This window comes from Dasypus novemcinctus, chromosome 13 (genome assembly GCF_030445035.2).
Source record: "Dasypus novemcinctus isolate mDasNov1 chromosome 13, mDasNov1.1.hap2, whole genome shotgun sequence".
Classification (NCBI taxonomy): Eukaryota; Metazoa; Chordata; class Mammalia; order Cingulata; family Dasypodidae; genus Dasypus; species Dasypus novemcinctus.
Window position 1 is genome coordinate 90,753,241 of NC_080685.1, and position 19,532 is coordinate 90,772,772.

At 54.4% G+C, this 19,532-nt stretch overlaps 1 protein-coding gene across 1 annotated transcript; it reads right to left on the reverse strand.

Annotated features, from left to right (window-relative positions):
• Positions 1-961: 961 nt before the first annotated feature.
• On the reverse strand, positions 962-18,231 carry NUAK2 (NUAK family kinase 2). The gene is made up of 7 exons (XM_004464751.3): positions 17,847-18,231; positions 9,359-9,479; positions 6,897-7,048; positions 6,497-6,562; positions 4,381-4,500; positions 3,787-3,919; positions 962-3,043 (listed from the first exon to the last, which is right to left on the reverse strand). The coding sequence occupies exons 1-7, from the start codon at positions 18,198-18,200 to the stop codon at positions 2,058-2,060; spliced, it is 1,932 nt and encodes a 643-aa protein (XP_004464808.2). The 5' UTR covers positions 18,201-18,231; the 3' UTR covers positions 962-2,057.
• Positions 18,232-19,532: the final 1,301 nt, after the last annotated feature.

A 19,532-nucleotide genomic window follows, 5' to 3' on the forward strand; every position in this document is an offset into this window, starting at 1 on the left:
GATCTTTGTTGCACTGGGGATATAGCAATTCCCTCCACCTTCCAGAGGTTAGCACACAGTAGGGCTCAGATTCATGAGCTGAAAGAATAAGCATAGCGAATCTCCAGAGCTAAACTCTATGCTTGTTGAGGGTCAAGACTCTCCCCTGAGTTTCTCCTGTGTATACCGAGTCCAGGCTGGAAGTCCAGCACTCAGTGGGCCCTCAGAGCCTTCAGCTCTAAATGCCCCACTTGTAGCCTAAGCAATTTCTTGTTGGTCTGACCTGCCAGGCCACCCTCACCTATCCCCCACCCTCCCCAGGTGCCGGAGGGCAGGTGTGCCCTGGAGCGGGGAGCTGGAGCTGGCCACGGAGTGGAGATGCTGGGGGCCAGCGAACACCACAAGACGATAGCGGGTGGAGGGAGCTCGAAGCCGGAGCCAGTCCGTGGCCTGCCTGCACTTTGTCCTTGTCCTCCCTTTCATCCCGGAGCCTGGGAATTTCTCAACCCAGCCGCTGCAGGGGGGAAAGCTCTGCAGGGGGCTGAGGGAGATGGCTTTTGGGGAGGGGGCATTCCAGGCATTCTTTGCTTCCTGAAGGAGTCTGGCGGAGGCGGGGAGAAGCTGCCCGGCACTGGAGGAAAGGGGATTTCTTTGGAACGGTTGAATAAAGGCATCTTCAAGCAGCAGGGGGCAGAGCTGGACGGGGGAGGGGAGAGAAGGGTGGGGGCTGGGCTTTAGAACTGAAGGAAGAACAATCGCCACCCTGGGCCCGGGCCTTTCCCACCACCAGTCTGCTTAATTGGTCCAGGTCAGAACTGCAGACAGAGGTGGGGAGGAGCCTTTGGGAGCTCAGGCTTTTGTGGGTTTTTTTGTGGGCAGTTTCTCTATTTCCTTCCCCACAACTGCGCGGGGGCGGGGTTGATAAGAGAAAGCTCAAAGACTTGCCCCTCCATCCCCACCCCAAACAGAATCACAGAGGCTGTTTTCCAGTCACCATTCTGTTTTTAATGGAGAGGTTCTTTCTGGCCACAGGAGAAGAGGGGGCCACAGCCCCACACCCAGGCCCTGGGATGGGACCTGTGGATTTGTAAAAGATCCCCATCCCCCCTCCATGATCAGTGGGGGAAATCACTGCAAAAATCTCTCTCTGTACACAAAACTTCCCTGTCAAAGTGGACTTCCCCGACTTCCCTGTAGCATTCACATTGAAAACAAAAAACACAGAGCGGAGGCCATAAAAATAAATAAGGATGCCTATTCTCAGGATCAGGAATAGCTTGGAGGCAGAAGTTCTTTGAGGTCCTGGGTGGGGTCCAGGAGAGGCTGGGCCCCAGGAGATGAAGTCCATGTAGCAGCAGCCTGAGCCTTTTCAAGTCTTTAGTCTGGTAGCAGCGCCCCAAGAGGCCTGGGCCAGTTTTGGAGGATGGGGAAGGGGGGTGGGGAACCTTTGAGGAAACCGTTGTGATCTCTTACTCCTAGGATAAATAAGGAAGGGCTGAGCCCAGGACATCACTCCCAGGATGTGGGGAAAGGTCCAGGTACCTTCAAGTTCTAGTTCAGTGGTTGGCAGGGATGGGAATGTGTATGTGAAGACTGCCCACCTCACTTTGCACGGAAAGAAGAAGGAAGGGCTGGCCTTGGTCGGCCCCACAAGCAAAACTTACTCATTGCAATGAAGGGATGGGCGCTATGGAGAGCACTTTCCAGAACCCAGCAGCCCTACTGGGCAAGAAGCAGGCAACTGGACTCCGCCCTGGGCCCTCCCAGTCTCCTCCACTGCTCCATCCTTTTCCCAGCATTATCTTCTGAGATTGACAGGGCTGAGTACACTGGACACTCAACACACTTTACTTGCCCACTTCCCATCTAGCCCTTCCCGGGGTGCAACGGCAAACGGTCTCAGCTCTCTGGGCGTGGATGCTGGTCCTTGGAGGCATTCTCCCTTTGGGGTGCAGGCAGCCGCATATCTCAGCGCCTGTTCCAAGTGGGCAACTCCCCTACCCTCAGCTGAGCTGGAGCAGGCCCCGTGCCTGTCAGCAGACCTCTGTTAGCTCCTGGCAGTCCATCAGGGGAAGCAGCTATCTCCTAGGCGGGTCCCGCCACCAGCGCCTCAGCCGGCTCCCGGGGCCCTCCGAGGAGGGCTCCTCAAGTCCCAGGAGATTGTTCACAGACACACAGCCCCGCAAAGGGGGATCCGGCAACCTTTTCGGCAAGTCCAGCTGGTCGAAGGACTCAGAGGACAGGATACTTTCCTCACTCACGGCCCCAGAGGGACAGCCGGCCTGGGTCATGGGGCGTGACGAGGACAGTTCGTCCAGGGAGCCAAAGGTGGCGGGGCCTGGGCACTCCGAGGCTGTGTGGGAGAACTTGCCGTTGTGTTTGAGGATGCCCTTGAGATGCAGGAGCTGCCCTGAGGCTTGGGGGGGCTTCTGCTCCATGGGGTCACTGTTCACAAACACGTCACCAGCATCCAGGAGCTCCCCAGACTCACTGGGTTCAGGAGAGGAGTAGTAGCCCGACTCCCGCTGCTGCGACTTCTTGAGGATGCCCTTCTTGGGAAGCAGGGGGGCAGCCTGCCCGGGGCTCACCAGGACGGGGCTCAGCTCGCAGGGGTCCTCCTTCGCCTCCTCCGAGGAGACTGGTGCCTTCTTTTTGAGAATGCTCTTTGGCAACTTGAGGATGCCCTTGGCAGGGCGGGGGGCGGTGTCCTCAGCCGGGTCCCCCTGGAGGGACTGGGCCATGTCGTTCTCCTTGCGGGACTTCTTGAGCGAATGCTGCTGCTCCAGGCCCGGGGCAGAGCTTCCCGCTCCGGGTGCATGCTGCTTGAAGAAGCTGCGGACCTTGGCCCCGTTCTCCAGGAGGGGGCGGGAGGAACGCCGGAGCCAGTCGGCCACCGAGGCCCGGGCAGAGTCGCCGCCGGGGTGCCCGCTCTCGTGCAGGGCCTCCTGCTCTCCCACTCGGGTGGCGTAGCCCCAGTTGACCCACCAATGGCTTGCCACATCCTCCAGAGTGGCCCGGCGGGTGGGGTTCACCATTAACAGCCACCGGATCAGGCCACAGGCATCTGGAAGACAAAAGGCAGGGGCCTCAGGCTGGCAGCCCCCAAGTCCCTCTCTCATGGGCGTACTCCCACTTGAGCGAAGACGTGGCTCCTGTGTCAGGGATGTCCATTCCCACCCAGCTCTCCCTGCAGGCCATGTTCCAAGCTGGCTCCCCCAGTCTCCAGCTTTCTTGGACCGACTCCACCAATTTCCTCTTCCGTCCCACTATCCCCTGAGCTTATGACTCCTTCCTTAGCCCTTGTTTGTACGTTAGTGTATCTGTCTCTTCACTGAAATGTAACCCTCTGAGAATAGGGACTATGTCACAGGGAAAACCAAGGCTCTTGCAGACCGTTCTTCCTGTGGTCATGAAAAGACATAAACAACAGAAAATGAGACAATTGTCACAAAGGAGATCTGAGTTAGCTCTTAGGAAGCTCTTCCCAAATAGAGTCAAATCTACCCATAAAGGAAGGAAAAGACACCCCCTCTTTCCTCTGAGGTCACAGACCCCCAAGGCAGTGAGATGACAGTAGGGGGCGAGGTGAAAGGGACATTTATCTACAGTGGGTCAAGACGGGCTGTTGCCCTTTTTGCTTTAGTTTCCTTAAGCCTCCATTTAGCTCACTGCTAGGGGTTCACATCTCCATTCCATTCCCCTCCGCGAGGCCGGCCCACAGGTGGGGGCGAGGCCCGGGGAGGGGCGCCCGCTCACCACCGCCCCCCGGGACCGTGGCCTGGCTGAGACACCCCACCTCCCACTCACCAGACGGCTTGGGTGTCTCCCGGTAGGCCCCATCACTGATCTGCTTCACCAGTGTCTTGTGGTCCTGCCCGTCAAAGGGCATGGTGCCATGGACCAGGATGTAGAGGAGAACACCCAGGGACCAGCTGTCCACCTGAGGGGGGAAGGCAGCATCAGTAAGGATGCTCAGCACCAGAGAGGAAAGGAAACACGGTGGAGATCTTGGAGGCCAGTCCTCTAGGACCCAGGAGCAAAGGGGATGGCACTGAGGAGGGACTGAGGTTCTCAGGGAGATATGGGGCAGGTAGCCACATAAGAGGGGTAGCCTGCTCATCCCTTCTGGGCCCGAATGGGTGGTTATGGCTGCTACCACTTCTAGATCATTCCAGGGAAGGTGGCTTTGGTGCCAGGAAAGGTAAGGGAACTAGGAGGGTGGAGGAGGCAAAGAACTGGACTGGGAGTCTGGAGACCCACGTTCTAGTTCCAGCTTTCCACTCCTGGAGAGAGATAAGTCAGTACTTTGAGGGGCCTGAGTTTTCGGCTTTGAGAAGGGGAATAACTAGAAAAGCAGCTCATGTACCTCACAGTACGTGACTAAGGAGGGCAGACGCATACCTCTGGGCCCATGTAGGGCTTCCCATTGACGATCTCGGGGGAGGCGTAGAGGGGACTCCCACAGAATGTCTGCAGGAACTTGTCTTTGTGGTAGAGGTTGGAGAGGCCAAAGTCAGCGATCTGCAGGATTACGAGAAACACAGGCAAGGGTCACACTCCTCTCCAGACTCCAGAACGAGAGTTCTTAACCTCTTCTGTTCCACAGATCCTTTACTAAGTTGACACTATACTGTGTATTATTTAATAAATAAACCACACCTGCAGCAACACATCCCCACAAGAATGCTTTCCTGAGTTTCGATTCAAGCCCATGGACCCCTTGCTAAGAAGCTCTGCTCTAGAACAACCCAGTGTCCAGTGCGGGCCCCAGCCCCACACAGGCCCAGGAAGAAAGAGCCCAAAGAAAGCTGTATCAAAGAGGAACTCCGTAGGCAGGGCTCTATGGGGGCCCCCAGCCCCTTTGTCATCCTGCACTCCACCCCCTGGGATGTATTCTCCAGCCTCTGCACATCCTCCTGATCCTATGAGGCCTGCTGCCCCTGGGACCCTTGCCCTGAGACCTCCTCCTCTTCTGTGAAGTCCTATACTCTTTCTGATGGCTCACTGTAGTCAGAAGGCACACTCCCTGTGCTGACCTCTTTCTGCCCCTCCTTACCCCCACTCCTGGTCCTGCACCTCCTGCACAGGTGAGACCCATGAATGAGGCTCAGTGGCCACTTACTGAAAGGAGGGTCTACCTGGTGAAAGGAAGGAGCCAACTTCTCATGCCATTGCCGCAGCCTGCAAAGCAGTGAGCCCACCGCTGATGAAGCAAGCAAGGCTTTGGCTGCCCTTCCTAGCCAGGGGCTCATCTCTCTGCCCACACCTGGGCAGGCCTTGGTGGCAGGAACCTAGGGCCAGTTGGATACAGCTGAGAAGCAAGTGTGAGTGCAAAGAAAGACAAGGCTAGAGGAGGAATCTTCTCACAGGATTCCCTGAGCCACCTGAGACTGAGGGTCTGAGAGGCCCCAACCCCATCTACTCAGTTCTTGGAGAGACTTTTTCCCCAGCGATCCTCTGACTGGCTGAGGTTGATGCCCTGTTGCTCCTGGCCCCTTCGCCCCATCAAATGGTTAATTGTGCCCAGGGTGGGGAGAGGTTATTTATGAAAGGCTGGCTGGCTCCTGAGTTTATGGTTTTATTGGCCTCTTATCAAGCAGTTGCCCTCTAAGCCCATAAAGAGGCAGATGATTGGTAGAGATGGGAAAGTTCAGTGCCTGCCCCAGTTATCTGGGTTTATTGGCTCTGGTGTCCCTCCCTCTGGTCAGCTTCAAAGAGAGCCCCACCTGCTCCGGGAATTGGCTGGGTAAAGGGAATGAGCTCGGTGCCAGGGCATGCATGGGTCAGGCGCCACTGGAGCAGAGACTGTCCTGGGTTCAGGAAGATTCTAAGGAAGGTCAGGGTGCAGAGTCAGCGGCTGATCTCTCTGCTTAGGCCCCTGGCCAGTGCTTGCTCTCTTTCCCCCCACTTCCAGCCCTGAGATCTGAGTTAAGTCCATCAGCATGAACTTCTCCTGACCTAAATTTAGCTACTTAGGCATGGGAATACAGCAGCTGGAGGAAGCAGGAAGCTGGGGCTGGAGTGCTTGGTCTGTGGGGAAAGATGCCAAAGGGCTGCCTAATTGCAGCAGATCAAAGTGTGCCTCCGTTTGTGTTTGCATGCAAGTGTGTGTATACACAGGTGGGGAGAACTCAGGCTGTGGCCCTCTCCCTGCCCAGTCCCAAGGCTGTGAGCAAAAGCTGAGCCTGGCTCTGTAACACTGTCAGCCTTGTGATGTTAAAGGGGGACATACTGCGAAGACAAGCACTGGTGGAGTCAGAAGACTGTGGCGAAGTCCCTTACTGGTTGTGAGGTCTTGTGCAAGTTACCTCTCATCTTGGAGGCCTCTATTTTCTATTCATAAAATGAGGAGCTAGGATGAATGATACCTGAGCCAATGTAAGAAGTACCAATGTATAAATATCTGAGCTTTGCTCAACTTCTTCTAGAACCCCTAAGGGCTAAGAGATGGCTAGGGATAGTACAGAAAGGCCGGGGTAGGGTCGGGGAGCAACTGGAAACGAGAAGCGGGCTTCACCTTGATATTTCCACTGGCATCTAAGAGGATGTTCTCCAGCTTGAGATCCCGGTGGACCACTCCGTTCTGAAAGAGGGAGGGAGAGAGTTGGGGGAGGTCACAGGGGAGGGAAAGGCATGAGGGCCTCATCTGGAAAGTGAGCGCAACACAAAGGGAGCCGAGTGAGCACAGGTAGGCTGGCATTCCCATCTTTCTTGACACATCGCCTCTGAATCACAGGCCCTTCCATGCGCGGAGAAGCCAGAAACACCACTGCTTCCTTCTCTGGGAATCCAGAACCTAGCCTTGCCTCCACTTCCGTCTCCCCGTGGGATCTTGGACGAGTCAAGGAATCGCTCTGGTCCGAATTAGCCCCGAGGACCACCCCCCTGGAACAGGGCAGGGCCGGCAGGTTGCTCACTTGGTGGCAGTAGTACACGGCCGAGATGATCTGCCGGAAGAAATGCCGGGCCTCGCGCTCGCTGAGCCGTGGCCGCTCGCTGATGTAGTCGTACAGGTCGCCGCGGCTGGCGTACTCCATGACGATCACAATCTTGCTGCTGCTCTCAAACACTGCACAGGACAAGGCGGGGAGGTCAGGCCCTTCCCGAGGGCACTGCTCCCCACCGGGGCTCACATACTTCTCCCTGGCCCCAAACCAGACAGGACACCCTCCAGGAATGCCTGCTAAGGGGGCAGGGGTGGGGGGGTGGGCGGCACAGAAGGATGGGAGGATTTTTAAGGTTCTCATCACCTTCCGGGAGCAACAAGTTGAGGCCAAGGGAACTGCCCCTGAGTCCCTCTTGGAATTTCAGGCTTTTGGGGATTCTTAAAATTACCCTGCAAACTCCCAGGAAGACACAGACATCATTGAATGATAATGAAAGGCTAGCTTCTTTGGTTCAGAATTCAGAACTTTTTGACTTCCAACTCTGAGCGAATCTCTTCTAGATGTGTCAGTAAAAAGGCAGCTTTGGAGTTTGCATCCTGGCCCCATCACTTATAGCTAAGTGGCCACAGGCAAGTTATTCAACCATTGTGCCTCAGTTTCCTCAGTGGAAGAGTGGGATAATCATGGCAACCTCACAGGGCTGGGGTAAGAAATAGGTAAAAGTCAGTGACAGCTCTGAGCCTGGCTGAGCAAACTGGCATAGCACCAAACACTCAGGAAATGGCACCTACAATTATATTTATTATCAGTGTCCCATCCATCAATTTGAAAACTAATGTCAATAATAATGCCTGCCTTGAGAATCAGAAGAGGGATAAAGTATACGAAGGTGGTTTATAAACTATGAAGTGCCATGGAGTGCTGAGATATGAATCACCCTCGTCATCACTGTCTCCCCTTCCAGAGGATCCTTGTACACAGAAGTGATCAATAAGCATTTGGTAATCAACTGATTGCCCTGGTTCCTGGCTGTCAGCCTGCCCCAGCTGCCTTGGGCGCCTTCTTGCCCTGGCTGCAGTCACCTGGAAAAGTGAGGAGGAGCTGGTTTACCAACCTGGCCCCTCGGCTGGGTAGGTGTCAGAACAAGTACGTCCATGGCCTTACATTTTTGTGTCAAATGGGTCCTATGAGTTGGGCTTACTCAGCTGTGGTCCAGCCTCTGAGAAGGACTGAGGGAGGAGGCTTCTCCCAAGAGGAACCCCAGCTCCAGGCAACGGGATACGAGGCCCGGGGGACCAGGCTTTCCTTCCTTCACAACATGACCAAGGCCCCGCTCCATGGAGGCCACCTGGCTGGCCCTGCCCATGTCAATGCAACCTTTGTGCCCTGAGATCAGGGGTCAAGAGTCAGCCAGGGAACATTCTGGGGAGCACTGGGTGAGAGGTCAGCTCCTAGGACAGGACCTGTACTCCTTGAGTCTGCAGCAGGATGGGGATGGATCTGGGGGAGCCCTGCCAGACACACAGTAACGGTGATATTCTCTCTCTGCTGACCCTGAAGCTGCAGGAGAAGCCACATCCTGAACTGCAAAGCTCGGTTCCCACACCCAGCTGAAGACATGGGTGTGGGCGAGAATTCACACACACACACTGCCCAATCACCGGGCTCAGTCTGGCTTCGCCAACACCCTGTCATCTGCCCACTCTCCCCTGCGGGAAATACAGAGATACAATTAGCCTTCTCAGACACTTGCCTGGGCACCTCATGGGACAGGGCTCAGGCCACAGGGCCACGTCAGTGGCTCTGTGAAAAGAACCTGAGAGGGGGGCTTCCCTATTCCTTCCCACCAGTGATATTCAGAAAGAGGACAAAGCCACAGCTCCCTTCCCTCCCTCCTGCTGCTGTTACTGCTGTCCACTGCGTCACATTTAACTGACAATATATAAAGGCTTGAAGCAGACAGGTGCATGTGGGAGGTGCTGCCTCTCTGCCCCTTCGCCCTCTCTTGTTCACATTCTTGTCTGGGTAGGACGCCTGGAGGCCTAGCTCAGAGGACTATGGAGAGGATCAGCACCCACACACCTGAGACAGGTGCATGTCCACCTAAGTCTAACGGCTGCTGGGACTGCTAAGGAGCTCACTGGGCCAGGCAGGCAGGGTTCAAGTAGGGGAAAACCTAATAAGAACAACAAAAGCCTAAACACTGAGAGCCTCCCGTGATCTGAGTGCTCAGTGACCTCAGTGACGGTATGTAATTGTATTTTTGCAACCACTCAGTGACGTAGGATGTGAGTATCCTGTTTTACAAATGAGGAACTGGGGCCCAGGGGTGAAGTTAGACTAGTGGCCCGGAGTCACACAGCTGGGCTTCAAATCCAGCGTTCTGCCCAGCTCTCCGGCCCAGCCCTTCTCCGTTTGTTCCGCCGTCTGCTCTGCCTGCCCCCTGCCCGCGCAGACCTCCGATGCCCAGCTCCCGGCGCCCGCCGCGGTACCTTCGTGGATGGCGATGATGTGAGGGTGGTTGAGCGAAGACATGATCTCAATCTCCCGCCGAATGTGCATCAGGTCTTGCTCGTCTTTGATTCTGTCTTTCCGGATGGACTTGATGGCCACCTGAAAGCCGAGGAGACAGGCACGTGAGGCGAAAGGCCTGGCAGGGAAAGTACCCCCGAGGACACTGCCGGTCTACCTGCCACCGCTACGAAGGCCGCAGGGTGCCCCCAGAGCAGCCACTCCATCCTTCGTGAGGACAGGGGGCAGGGAGGCTGGAGAGCCCCGTCCCTAGAGAAGGTTCTCCCGCTGCTTGGGAGCAGCTCCCACAGGGAGGGCCAACGCCTCCTTATTCAGACCCACAGGTGAACAGGGGGTAACAAGCTGCACCGCTGTGGCGGATGCTTTGTGATTTGTGAAGCAATTTACCATGCGCGATGTTTCTCCTGCACCATGAGGACAAGAACTGGGCTTGCTGTGCTCACACGGGATCCCCAGTGCCAGGTGCAGTGCCTGGACACAGTGGGCACTGAATAAAACCATTTCTTGAATTAGTTCATGAATCAGCCCTCACAGCCTGACAGGAAGGCAGGGGGAAGACATCGCCACCATTTACACATGTGGAAACTGGGACCCAGAGAGGTGACGGGACCGGCTCAAGGACACAAGTTCCTCAGGGGCACATGCTGGGGTGAGGGTGTTGGCATCTGAGTCTGGGTCTGGTGCTTTCCCACCACAGCACCCAAACTTACTGTAAACAACCAGCGTCCTCAGTCTGGATCAAGAATGTCCCTCCCCAGTGATAAACAACGGAGACAGAGTTCTCAGGACTTTGTCATCTTAATCAGGTAAGATGAAAAGCACCACGTAAGGATTAAACCTTCTGGCTGTACCACGTGGTAGGTTCAGGAAGGGCGGAGAGAGGCGAGAGCAAGGGGAACGCGGTCCAGGCAACCCTCTCGGAGACTGAGGCGTCTCCGTCCCTCTCTCGGCAACCCTGTGCTCAGGGGGCAGCTCCTGGAGAACGGACCGGCAGGTGGGCAAGGGAGATGGGGCAAGATCCAGACAGGGGAGAACAGCAGCAGGGCCAGGGGCTCTCACCCAGGCCCTGCCCCTGCCGGTGTGGGCAAGCCCTACCCCTCTCCGAGCCTTGGTTTTCTTTTCTGCAAAATAAAGATGCCTGAGGCGCTTTCCTGCTCAGATTCTGTGAGGCGTGCAAATGCCATGGGGCCCTCAGAGCCTGCAATGTTGGAACCAGGTGCTGAGAAGGGGCAGAGGAGAGTGTCACAGGGCTGTCGGTTCCTAAGTCGGTCCAAGGACAGCAAGGGAAACAGGACTTCCTCTTCCCGGGAGACAGTCAGGTAGGAGAAATCAGAAGACGCAGACCGAGGTAAACAGCTCCTCATTCAGTTTCCCTGGAGGGTCAGCCTCGCCTCCGATTCAAAGGGAGACAGAGAAAAGGAAACCACTGCCCGAGGGGAGGGGCCTCTAATCCACCCTTTCACAGGGTGCTGGAGGCAGACAATGGCTTCTGGCTGGCAAGGACAGTGGACCCGGCCGGCCTATGTTCCCCCATCAGACAAGAATGCGGAACAGCCTTAATCCCGTAAGAGGAGCTGCTCACAATGCCCCTGGCCCCGTCACCCCGGCAACAGGCCAGGGATGGCGTGCCCTCCACCCCGCTCCTCCCCTGGAGCTGCATCTGTGAAAGCACGGAGGCCCAGCTCTCGGGTCCTCCCCGAGCAAAGCAGGGAGGACAATGCAGGCGGGAGGGACGGTCACCATGGAGCCTCCAGCCCGAGATGCTGGAGAGGCCCAGGCTGCAGCTGCAGGGGGCAGGGCAGCACGCCCTCCCTCTTCACAGCCCCCCTTCTGCTCCAAACCATGCCTCTCCTCCACGAGCTAAACCGAGAAACCCCTGGGCTTGGAATTGGGTAGGGGGCTTGAATCCTCGTCCAACTTCGATTCAACCTGGAGCCTCACTCCCGCACAGGCCCCTGCCTACAGCCTGCCTCTACTGCACCGACACACACCCCTTCACTAGTTCCTTCCTCTCTAAAATTCTGTTTTTAAAATCAGATGATGGATGAAGTCTAAGAGATTTTCAGAGATAAAGGGCCATACAAATTATATTAATAGATAAAAAGAAAGCATAAACAGACATCAATCCCATTTTTAAACAATCAAAAATATTTGAGAGGTACAATCACTTGCAAAAACTAGATACATCCTGGAAGTACAATTTGTGTACCCACAAGCAAGTACAACAGTTAGAGAAATCATAGCAAGTCAAGGGGGCAGGGTTCTAAGGAACACAGGCCTAAAATAAATGAGGTTGCTAGAGAATTAAAGGTGTCTTAGGGGTGGCAGGAGGAGTCCCTGCATGGGTACTGGGTGCATAAGTGAAACACTGACATCCCTTTCTTTCAACTCTGAGAGCCTGTGATTCTACATCATAATTGGTAATCCTCAACGACAGTTCCATCCTCCTGCAAATTCATCTCTGGCCTCAGAGGCCTAGGCCAAGGACCCGTCAAGTCAGTCACATTAGGTCACAGGCTGGAGACAGCAGGTGGCAGCCCAGAAGGGTGGTGCATTACTCCCTTGGTGGGCCACGCCTCCTGGCCAATCCCAGCCCCAGCTACCTGCTAACCAGCCTGTCAAAGTCAACAAGATAGGGCAAGAGCTCAGGACTAGGCAGCTCAGCATACAGAAAGAGGTCAACAACTGTTTGCTGGTGACCCTAAATCACAAATAAATATTCATTGGTTAAATCACTAGGCTGACAACTGCTGTAACTAGTGCCCAGATAAAATTGTCTCCCCTTCTTCCCAGACATGGTGAAAAGTCAGCCTCGGTTATGAGGACTAATTTTGAGGCACCTTTGTTCTCATCTGCTAGAGAGTGGACAATCATTCTCTAGAAGAAAAGTAAACTGACTGGAGCCAAGGAAGAGGGTCAAATTGTTGAATGGATCACCCAAAGGTAAGATGACCGCATGCCCTGACAGTCCTGGTTCATATTATTATAGAAAATATTTAATAATAATCATTAGTGCCTCTTATACTCCAAAGTAGCCAGGTTTGGACAATACATTCTATGGTCACCCTATCCAGAAGGAATCCCAGCCCCAGTGATGATGCCATGACTGAGAAAACTGGATGGATGGAGTGGGTGCCAAGAGTCCAGGTCTCTGATTCTTATTGAACCCCATCAAGCTGTGCAACTCAAGACAAGTCCCTGAAATTATCCAATTGACTGACCTGGCTAGGTTTGAACTTCCTATCAGAAAAATGAAAGGTCATCTATTCTCCAAACAGCTGCTGAATACCTGCTATGCATCTGGTGCTGTGTTAGGGTGCTGGGGATTCATAAAAATTGGCCAATGCCCACCCCAACGTCCTCAGTGCAGTGGGAGGACTGGTAGTAAAATCCATCCCAGTCTAGTGTGAGGGAAGAGACAGTGAAAGTCCTACCTGCGCAGGGACTCCATGAGCAGTGGGTGAACTTTCTTTCCCCAAGGGGAGGAGGGGACACCATCCCGGGGAGAAAACTTTGAGGTCTTAAGGGGTTTGCCAAGTCAAAGGGTGGGGGTAGAGAGGGCCACTGGACATTCCATGCAGAGAAAAAGGTCTGAGCAAAGGTCAGAAAGAAAGGAGCCTTTCACAAATTTGTACGTCAGGGTTTCTAAGCTCCTGTCCAAACTCTAGCATTCTCTGTGGAGCTTCTTCAGAAAGGGGTCACCTGCTACTATGCCAGGAGGGCATGAGCCAAGGATTGTTGTCAGGGACTTGTTGAAATCACCCCGGCGATTTTCTTGTCCCGTGACCCTGCATATTGGAAAGGCAGCGGGGCCAAATCCCCTATCCCATTTTGCAAATGGCAAACACTGAAGTCCAGAATGGTGCGCTGACTCTTCCAAAGCCCCCGGCACATCACAGGCAATGTCAGGAGCCAAGATGGAGCCAAACCAGAAAACAAAAGTTCCTTGCAGAGGCCCTGCCCTGCCTCCAGTTCCCCTCCTCCCACCCTAGAGAAGAGAATGCCTCCGGTCTTGCCTTGGGCCAGGCTGTGCAGCTCCACCAGCTATCCCCACCCCACTTACAAATACACACATGCCCGCTCTTTCACCAACACCCTAGGAAAGGTGGGTGCTGGACTCATTTGGTAAATACTACTGCCCTCTCAGGAACTCAGATCGGGAATGATCTGGATTCAGGAGAGGAGGGCAGAAAAGGAAGATCCAGAGACACTGGTTCCAGGTGCCTGGGGAGAGGGTGCAAGCTGGGCACCTCTGGTCTTAGCCACTGCCTGGGTTTGGAGCCAAGATCCTAGACTTCTCTCTGGCCTTTCACAGGGCAGCTGCTGCCTGGGAAGTGGGGCAAGAAGGTGGAGGGTGACCCACTTAGATAATAGGAGAGGCTGGGCTGGGCTAGACGAGGTTGGGCTGGGCAGAATGGGGATGGGTGGTGGTGGGAGGGGAGACAGCCATCCCACCAAGCCCTGCTGAGAACCAGGCGTCATGCCTAAGCCCTATACTGTGCCCACCCACTCCCTGCTACTCTCCAGTCCATTCAGCCAGATTTCTGGACAAAGAGCTCCCCTTCCCAGCTTTCTTGTGTGGTTTGGCCAGAGCCCAAGGACAAGAGTTGCCTGCAGCCAGAGCCTCTCTCCCTGCTGCTGGGCAGGCAGGTGCAAGAAGAGTTGAGAGGACAGGGTCCTGCAGCCGGCCAGGTAGGAGCCAGCTCTGGCCAGGGCGAGCCTTTCTCTGGAGCTGGGGCCAAGGGAGAGACTAGGACTTTGAACAAAGCAGAGACCAATATGGATTGACTTAAGGGGGCTAAGTGCAATTCATTGTCTTGCTCAGGGCAGGACTGCCCCCAGGATGGGGGCCCTCTGTAGGAGAGGGAGGATAGGATCTGATCAAAGTCAGCCTTGCTGGGATAATAATACCGAATGTGCCTGATACTGGGCTAAGCACTTCACACGTAATTATCTTTACACATATTTAATCCTACGAGAACCCCATGAGGTAGGAATTATTATTAGCCCCATTTTCCAGATGAGGAAACTGAGGTCCACAGCTGGTAAGCAAAAGAACTAGGATCTGAACCCTTGCAGACTGACTTTGAGCTAAGCAGTCTTTCAGACAAGATAAAAACCAGGAATGTAGAGTATAGTTCACCCATCCCAGGTCCCTCAACAAACTCAGTGTGTATAGGGGTGGGGGTTGGTTCCCAGTGACTCCTTCCACCCTAAGGACTGCCTGGAGCACTGGGAAAGGCAGCAGGAGCTACTGGAATGACAAAGCACTCAGAGGCAAGTCCAGGCTCATCTGAAGGGAACTCTCAGTACTTGGTCACGCAAAGCCTGGAGTTCATCAAGGTAGGAGTCTGTGTTGCAAACATACTGCAGACATGCCACTAACCAGCCATGGTATAAGTCATGTCCCTCTCTGGGTATCACCTTCCCATCTGTCAATGAAGCCATTAGACCATGTCAGTCATATTAAAACATTTTGAAATTCCACATAGCAAACCAATGTATCAGAAAGACAGAAGCATCCCCACCCCGGAGCGCTGCCCACTTGCCCACCCTCCCTTATGCCCTTCGTGATACCCTTGGGAGATAAGGGCATCCCAAAGGCTTTCGTGGACTCCACCATTTCAGGGAGTATTTTTCTCTTTAGGGGCAGGTGGAAGAGTGATTGATCAAGGGAGCTGGCAGGAGTCACAGGAGGAAATGTCTCTTGGATGCCAGAAATGTACTTGGGAGACTAGAAGATGCAGAGCAAATATTTGTTTTTCCTTTGATGCCCGCCTAGAGCAGCCCTGAGTCTGCCTGCCTGCCCCTCCCTCTGTTCCCCTCCTGATAATCCCATCTGGCCCCTGAGAATCCGACCTAGGCAGGTTGGGAAGGCGGAGAGAAAACTGGGACAGGAGCCACCCAGCAGGCTTTCTCCCGAATCTGCCTCCACCAACAGGCTCATTTGGGAGGAGTTCCTGGGCAGGCCGGGTGCTCTGTGCACCCAGCCAGATCTCTCTTCAGGGAAGGTCAAGAGGTAAGAGTATGGATTAGAGTGGACTTACTGATATTCTATTCATAAACTATTGTGATTAGTAATCGAAGAAAATGTGGCATTGGTGTGGAGAAAGTGGCCATGGTGGCTGCTGGGGGTAGGGAGTGGGAGGAAGAGATGTGATGTGGGGGCATTTTCGGGGGTTGGAGTTGTCCTGGGTGGTGCTGCAGGGACAGTTACCAGACATTGTATGTCCTCCCATGGCCCACTGGGTGGACTGTGGGAGAGTGTGGGCTATGCTGTGGACCATTGACCATGAGGTGCAGCGTTGCTCAGAGATGTATTTACCAAATGCAATGAATGTCTCATGATGGTGGAGGAGGTTGTTGTTATGGGGGAAGGAGTGGGGTGTAGGGGGTATATGGAGACCTCATATTTTTTTAATGTAACATTAAAAAAATAAAGATTAAAAAAAAAAAAAAAAAAAGAGGCAAGGACCGGGTGGAGGTGGGGAAAGGACTGTTCTCCAGAACTGAGAAACCATTTGCACAGCAGGGCAGCTGCTCTCCAGGAGGAAGCGAGGCTGCGTGCGAGTTCCCAGCAAGAAGCACAAGGTGGATCTATGTTTCAAGGAGGTTCAGGGCACATCCTGCTGTCTGACCCTGGCTGCCTACAGGCAAGTGGCATGAGGACAGAGAGTACCGTTCAAATTTTCTTCTGATATAATAAGAGCTGTAATCCCTGCCTAGAGCCACTGAGGTTTAAAAAAAACCAGAAAACTGGTTTATCTCACTCTGGAATCAAGCGAGATGTGTCTTTACACAAACGTGTAGGACCCTGGGTCAAAAGCCTGACAGGAATCTCTGAACTCCAACCCCAGTTTCCAGGCCACCCCGGGCCCCAGGACCTAAGCTTCCCTCCTGCAGGAGAAAAGCAGCGCAAGCCACAAGCAACTATTTTCTGGTTAAGTCCCTGACCAAGCCTGGGCTCAGCAATCTCACGCCTGCAGCCTCACCTGGCTCTCGCACTTTTTATAGAAAGAGAAAGAAAAGGAAAGCCAGGAAATACATGATTGCCCAATAGCTGTAACCTGGCAGCGGGCAACTGGGGACTGGGCCAGGTGTTAGCAGGAAAAACATACTTGGTTCTATTGATGGAGCCATAATCCACCCCATTTCTCCAGCATCTACTCTCCTTCACCAATGAAATGACTTCTTGAATTTCAAACCTGTTACTGGCTGCAAAAGCAAACACAATCTGGGGAGGCGACTGCCGCCATAGCCAATAGGGCAAACCATGGCACACACAGAGATACACACACATCTGTACACAAATCTACACACATCCACACATGCATCCCTAACACTTGCAACACCCACAATATCCACACACTTGCCTCACAACCAGCACCTAACTGGATTTGATAAAACAACCCCTAGACCAACTGCCCTCAAAGACTTTAAATTCTGCTTTGGCCCCATCCCAGACCTTCAAGATAAAGTTGTTTGGGTATGGAACCAGAGAACATCCATTTTAAATAAGAAGCTGCAAGTAAGTCCTGTGCACATTAAACTCAAGTTTGAGAACTGCTGTTAACTGACTTTTGGCAAACCTGCCATGCTTTCAGGGATGACCTTTCCAGGTTCAGATTTAAGTGTCAGTTTTCATTGCAGGCTCTGGGTGTCATTCAATCCTCATAGCAGGGTGTGACCTGCATTTTTGCAGAAGGGGAAACTGAGAGAGAAAGGAGATGAAGTGAATTGCTCAAGGTAACACAGATTATAATATATATATATATACACACACACACACACTATTGCACATACAAACACACCAAATTATCAAGACAAGTTCCCCAAAGGCCCCAAATCCAATGGTATCTTGGGGCACGGTGGACCTTTCACCAGAACCTGGATTCCATTTCCCAGCATTAAGAACCTGCCATAACGAAACTTCCACTCACTCTTAGAGCTGTAGAGGTCCCGAGTGTCAGCCGCCCACCCCCTGCGCAGCTCTTCACAACATGCAGCGCCGCCCGACGGCTGAACCAAGGTGAGGAGCAGGACTCCCCGTTCATTCAACCACACCCGCGCGTATTAATCCACCGCACTAAGATCAGGCGCATCCACTGCCTCTTCGCATTCCACTCTTGGAAAGTCTGTTCCGAAGAAATTCAGGTTAAGTCCCATTTTCGCTAGGGAGCTTTCTGCATCCCAGGACAGGACACTTCCGCTTCCGAGCACTGCACGCCCAGGAGACGCTACACTTACTTGGCAATCGGCACATGCTGCCGGGGGGCTGTCGAGCGTCTCAGGTAAACGACCACTGTCTGCCTAAGTCCTCCGCGATGCACGGCCCCCAACCCCGGCGCCCACGACCTCAGCGTGCTGAAGACTGAACGCTGGCAACCCCCCGGGCCGCGCGCTAGCCCCCGGCCCGCCCCTGCGCTTGGCTGGGGGGGCCGCACTCACCAAGCGCCCCGAGCTCTCCCGCGCCTTCTTCACCTTCCCGTAGGTGCCCTTGCCGAGGGTCTCCAGGAACTCGTAGCGGTGCCGCAGGTTGTGCTTGTGGTGGTGCCGCTTCACCGCCTGCTTCTTCATCAGAGGCTTGGGCGACTTGATGAGCCCGTCGGCCAGGGGCCGGGCGAGCCCGGCGGTGGCGGCCGCGGAAGCCGCGCCCTGGCTCCGGGGGAAGGGCAAGGACTCCATGGTGAGCGGCAGGAACGCGCCGGCGGAAGGGGACGCGGCAGCGCCGGGAAGGCTAGAAGCCGGCGTACATCGCGCGTGCGGGGACCCGGAACACACAGTCTTCCCGAGGCGCCGCATCCCGAGTGGTTATAAAAGCTCGGGCCGGACCGCCTCCCGGGCCCATTGGCGGGCTCGCGGGCTGCGCGGCAGCGGCCGGCCCCCGTTGGCTCGCGCGGCCGCCTCCTCCCCTCGGCGTGGGGGGCGGTGTCGGCGGAGTCCCGCCCACCCGGGCCGCTCTCCACACTCGTGAAGGACGCGAGCGGAGACCGGGAAGAGGATCGGGAGGAAGGCTGTTGGCGGCGGGGCACTGCTGGGGTCCGGAACCTTACTTTGAGCGGGAAGTCCTTTCCCTGTGGGTGGTGCTCGGTGCCGGCTAGAGCCTTCCATCGCGGTGCCATTGTGCCGTGTTCTCAGTTGGCAAGGAGCAATCTGAGGTCACTAGAGGCCACCAAAGTATTTTTCTCCATCCTGAGTAGATTGCTTAACCAAAGCCAAAATCTGTAAAGTCTCTTCATGACTCTTTCAAGTCCATACAGGAGAAATGGGAGGATGAGGGCTGACTCCAGACAAGTGGAAGGGCTGGTGGAGAGCTGCTCCTGGGTTCTGGGTTCACCCCGCTTCAGTTAAAGCAACCTTAATTAGATCCCAGAGATACAATTCTGCAAAGTTCTTATTTTTTCATCAAAGTAGATCGGGGGCTTCTAGGGTGAGTGAGTCCCTCTAGATGTAGTAGTATTTGCAAAGTGTTGGATGGAGGTGGGGAGAGTCAACAAGGAAGCATTCATTCACCTTGAAAAGTATAATAGTATACTCCTACTATTTAATGGGCACTTGCACTTCCCAAATCCATAAATAAATGCTCCACGTTCTTCTTAGTGGTTCTGGAGCTAGGAGGACCTGTGGCATTCATGAGGTCTGGAGAACCAGGTCCAGAATCCCCATTCTGAGCGTTCATCTGGGAGTGAAATTAGACCTTCCAATGGCTTTCCTCCTCCATCAAAGGTGGGTTCCAATGGGAGAAAGCAACATTTTCCCCTTTAGTCTTCATAATAACCCAACCCTGTGAGGTGGGTATCATCCTGCCAAAGACCACACACTGGTAAGGAAATGGCAGAGTTGGGATTCAGACCCTGGTCTGTAGGGAGGGGAGCGGAGGATGACAGGCCTTGGTCTCTAACCTTGGGGAAACATGTCCTGCAAGCAGACTTAGAGATGGGACTCAATCCCAGGTGTCCTAGAGAGACTCCTGCTCTACCCCATACCCAGGGAAGGGTGCATATTTAGGGCATGCTGAGGGGAGCTGATGTGGCTCAAGCAGTTGGGTACCTGCTTCCCACATGGGAGGTCCCAGGTTTGGTTCCCAGTACCTCCTAAAGAAGGCAAGAAAGACAGTGAGCTGACGTGACAGGC

What these genes read in the sequence shown, in the direction of transcription:
- NUAK2 (XM_004464751.3), bottom strand. Translation starts at nt 18,200, where the DNA reads ATGCGGCGCCTCGGGAAGACTGTGTGTTCCGGGTCCCCGCACGCGCGA. An exon ending in CATCATCGCCATCCACGAAG is followed by an intron (nt 7,049 to 9,358) that starts GTACCGCGGCGG and finishes TGTCCTGTGCAG; the next exon opens with TGTTTGAGAGCAGCAGCAAG. An exon ending in AGCCCTACATGGGCCCAGAG is followed by an intron (nt 3,920 to 4,380) that starts GTATGCGTCTGC and finishes TTCCCCCCTCAG; the next exon opens with GTGGACAGCTGGTCCCTGGG.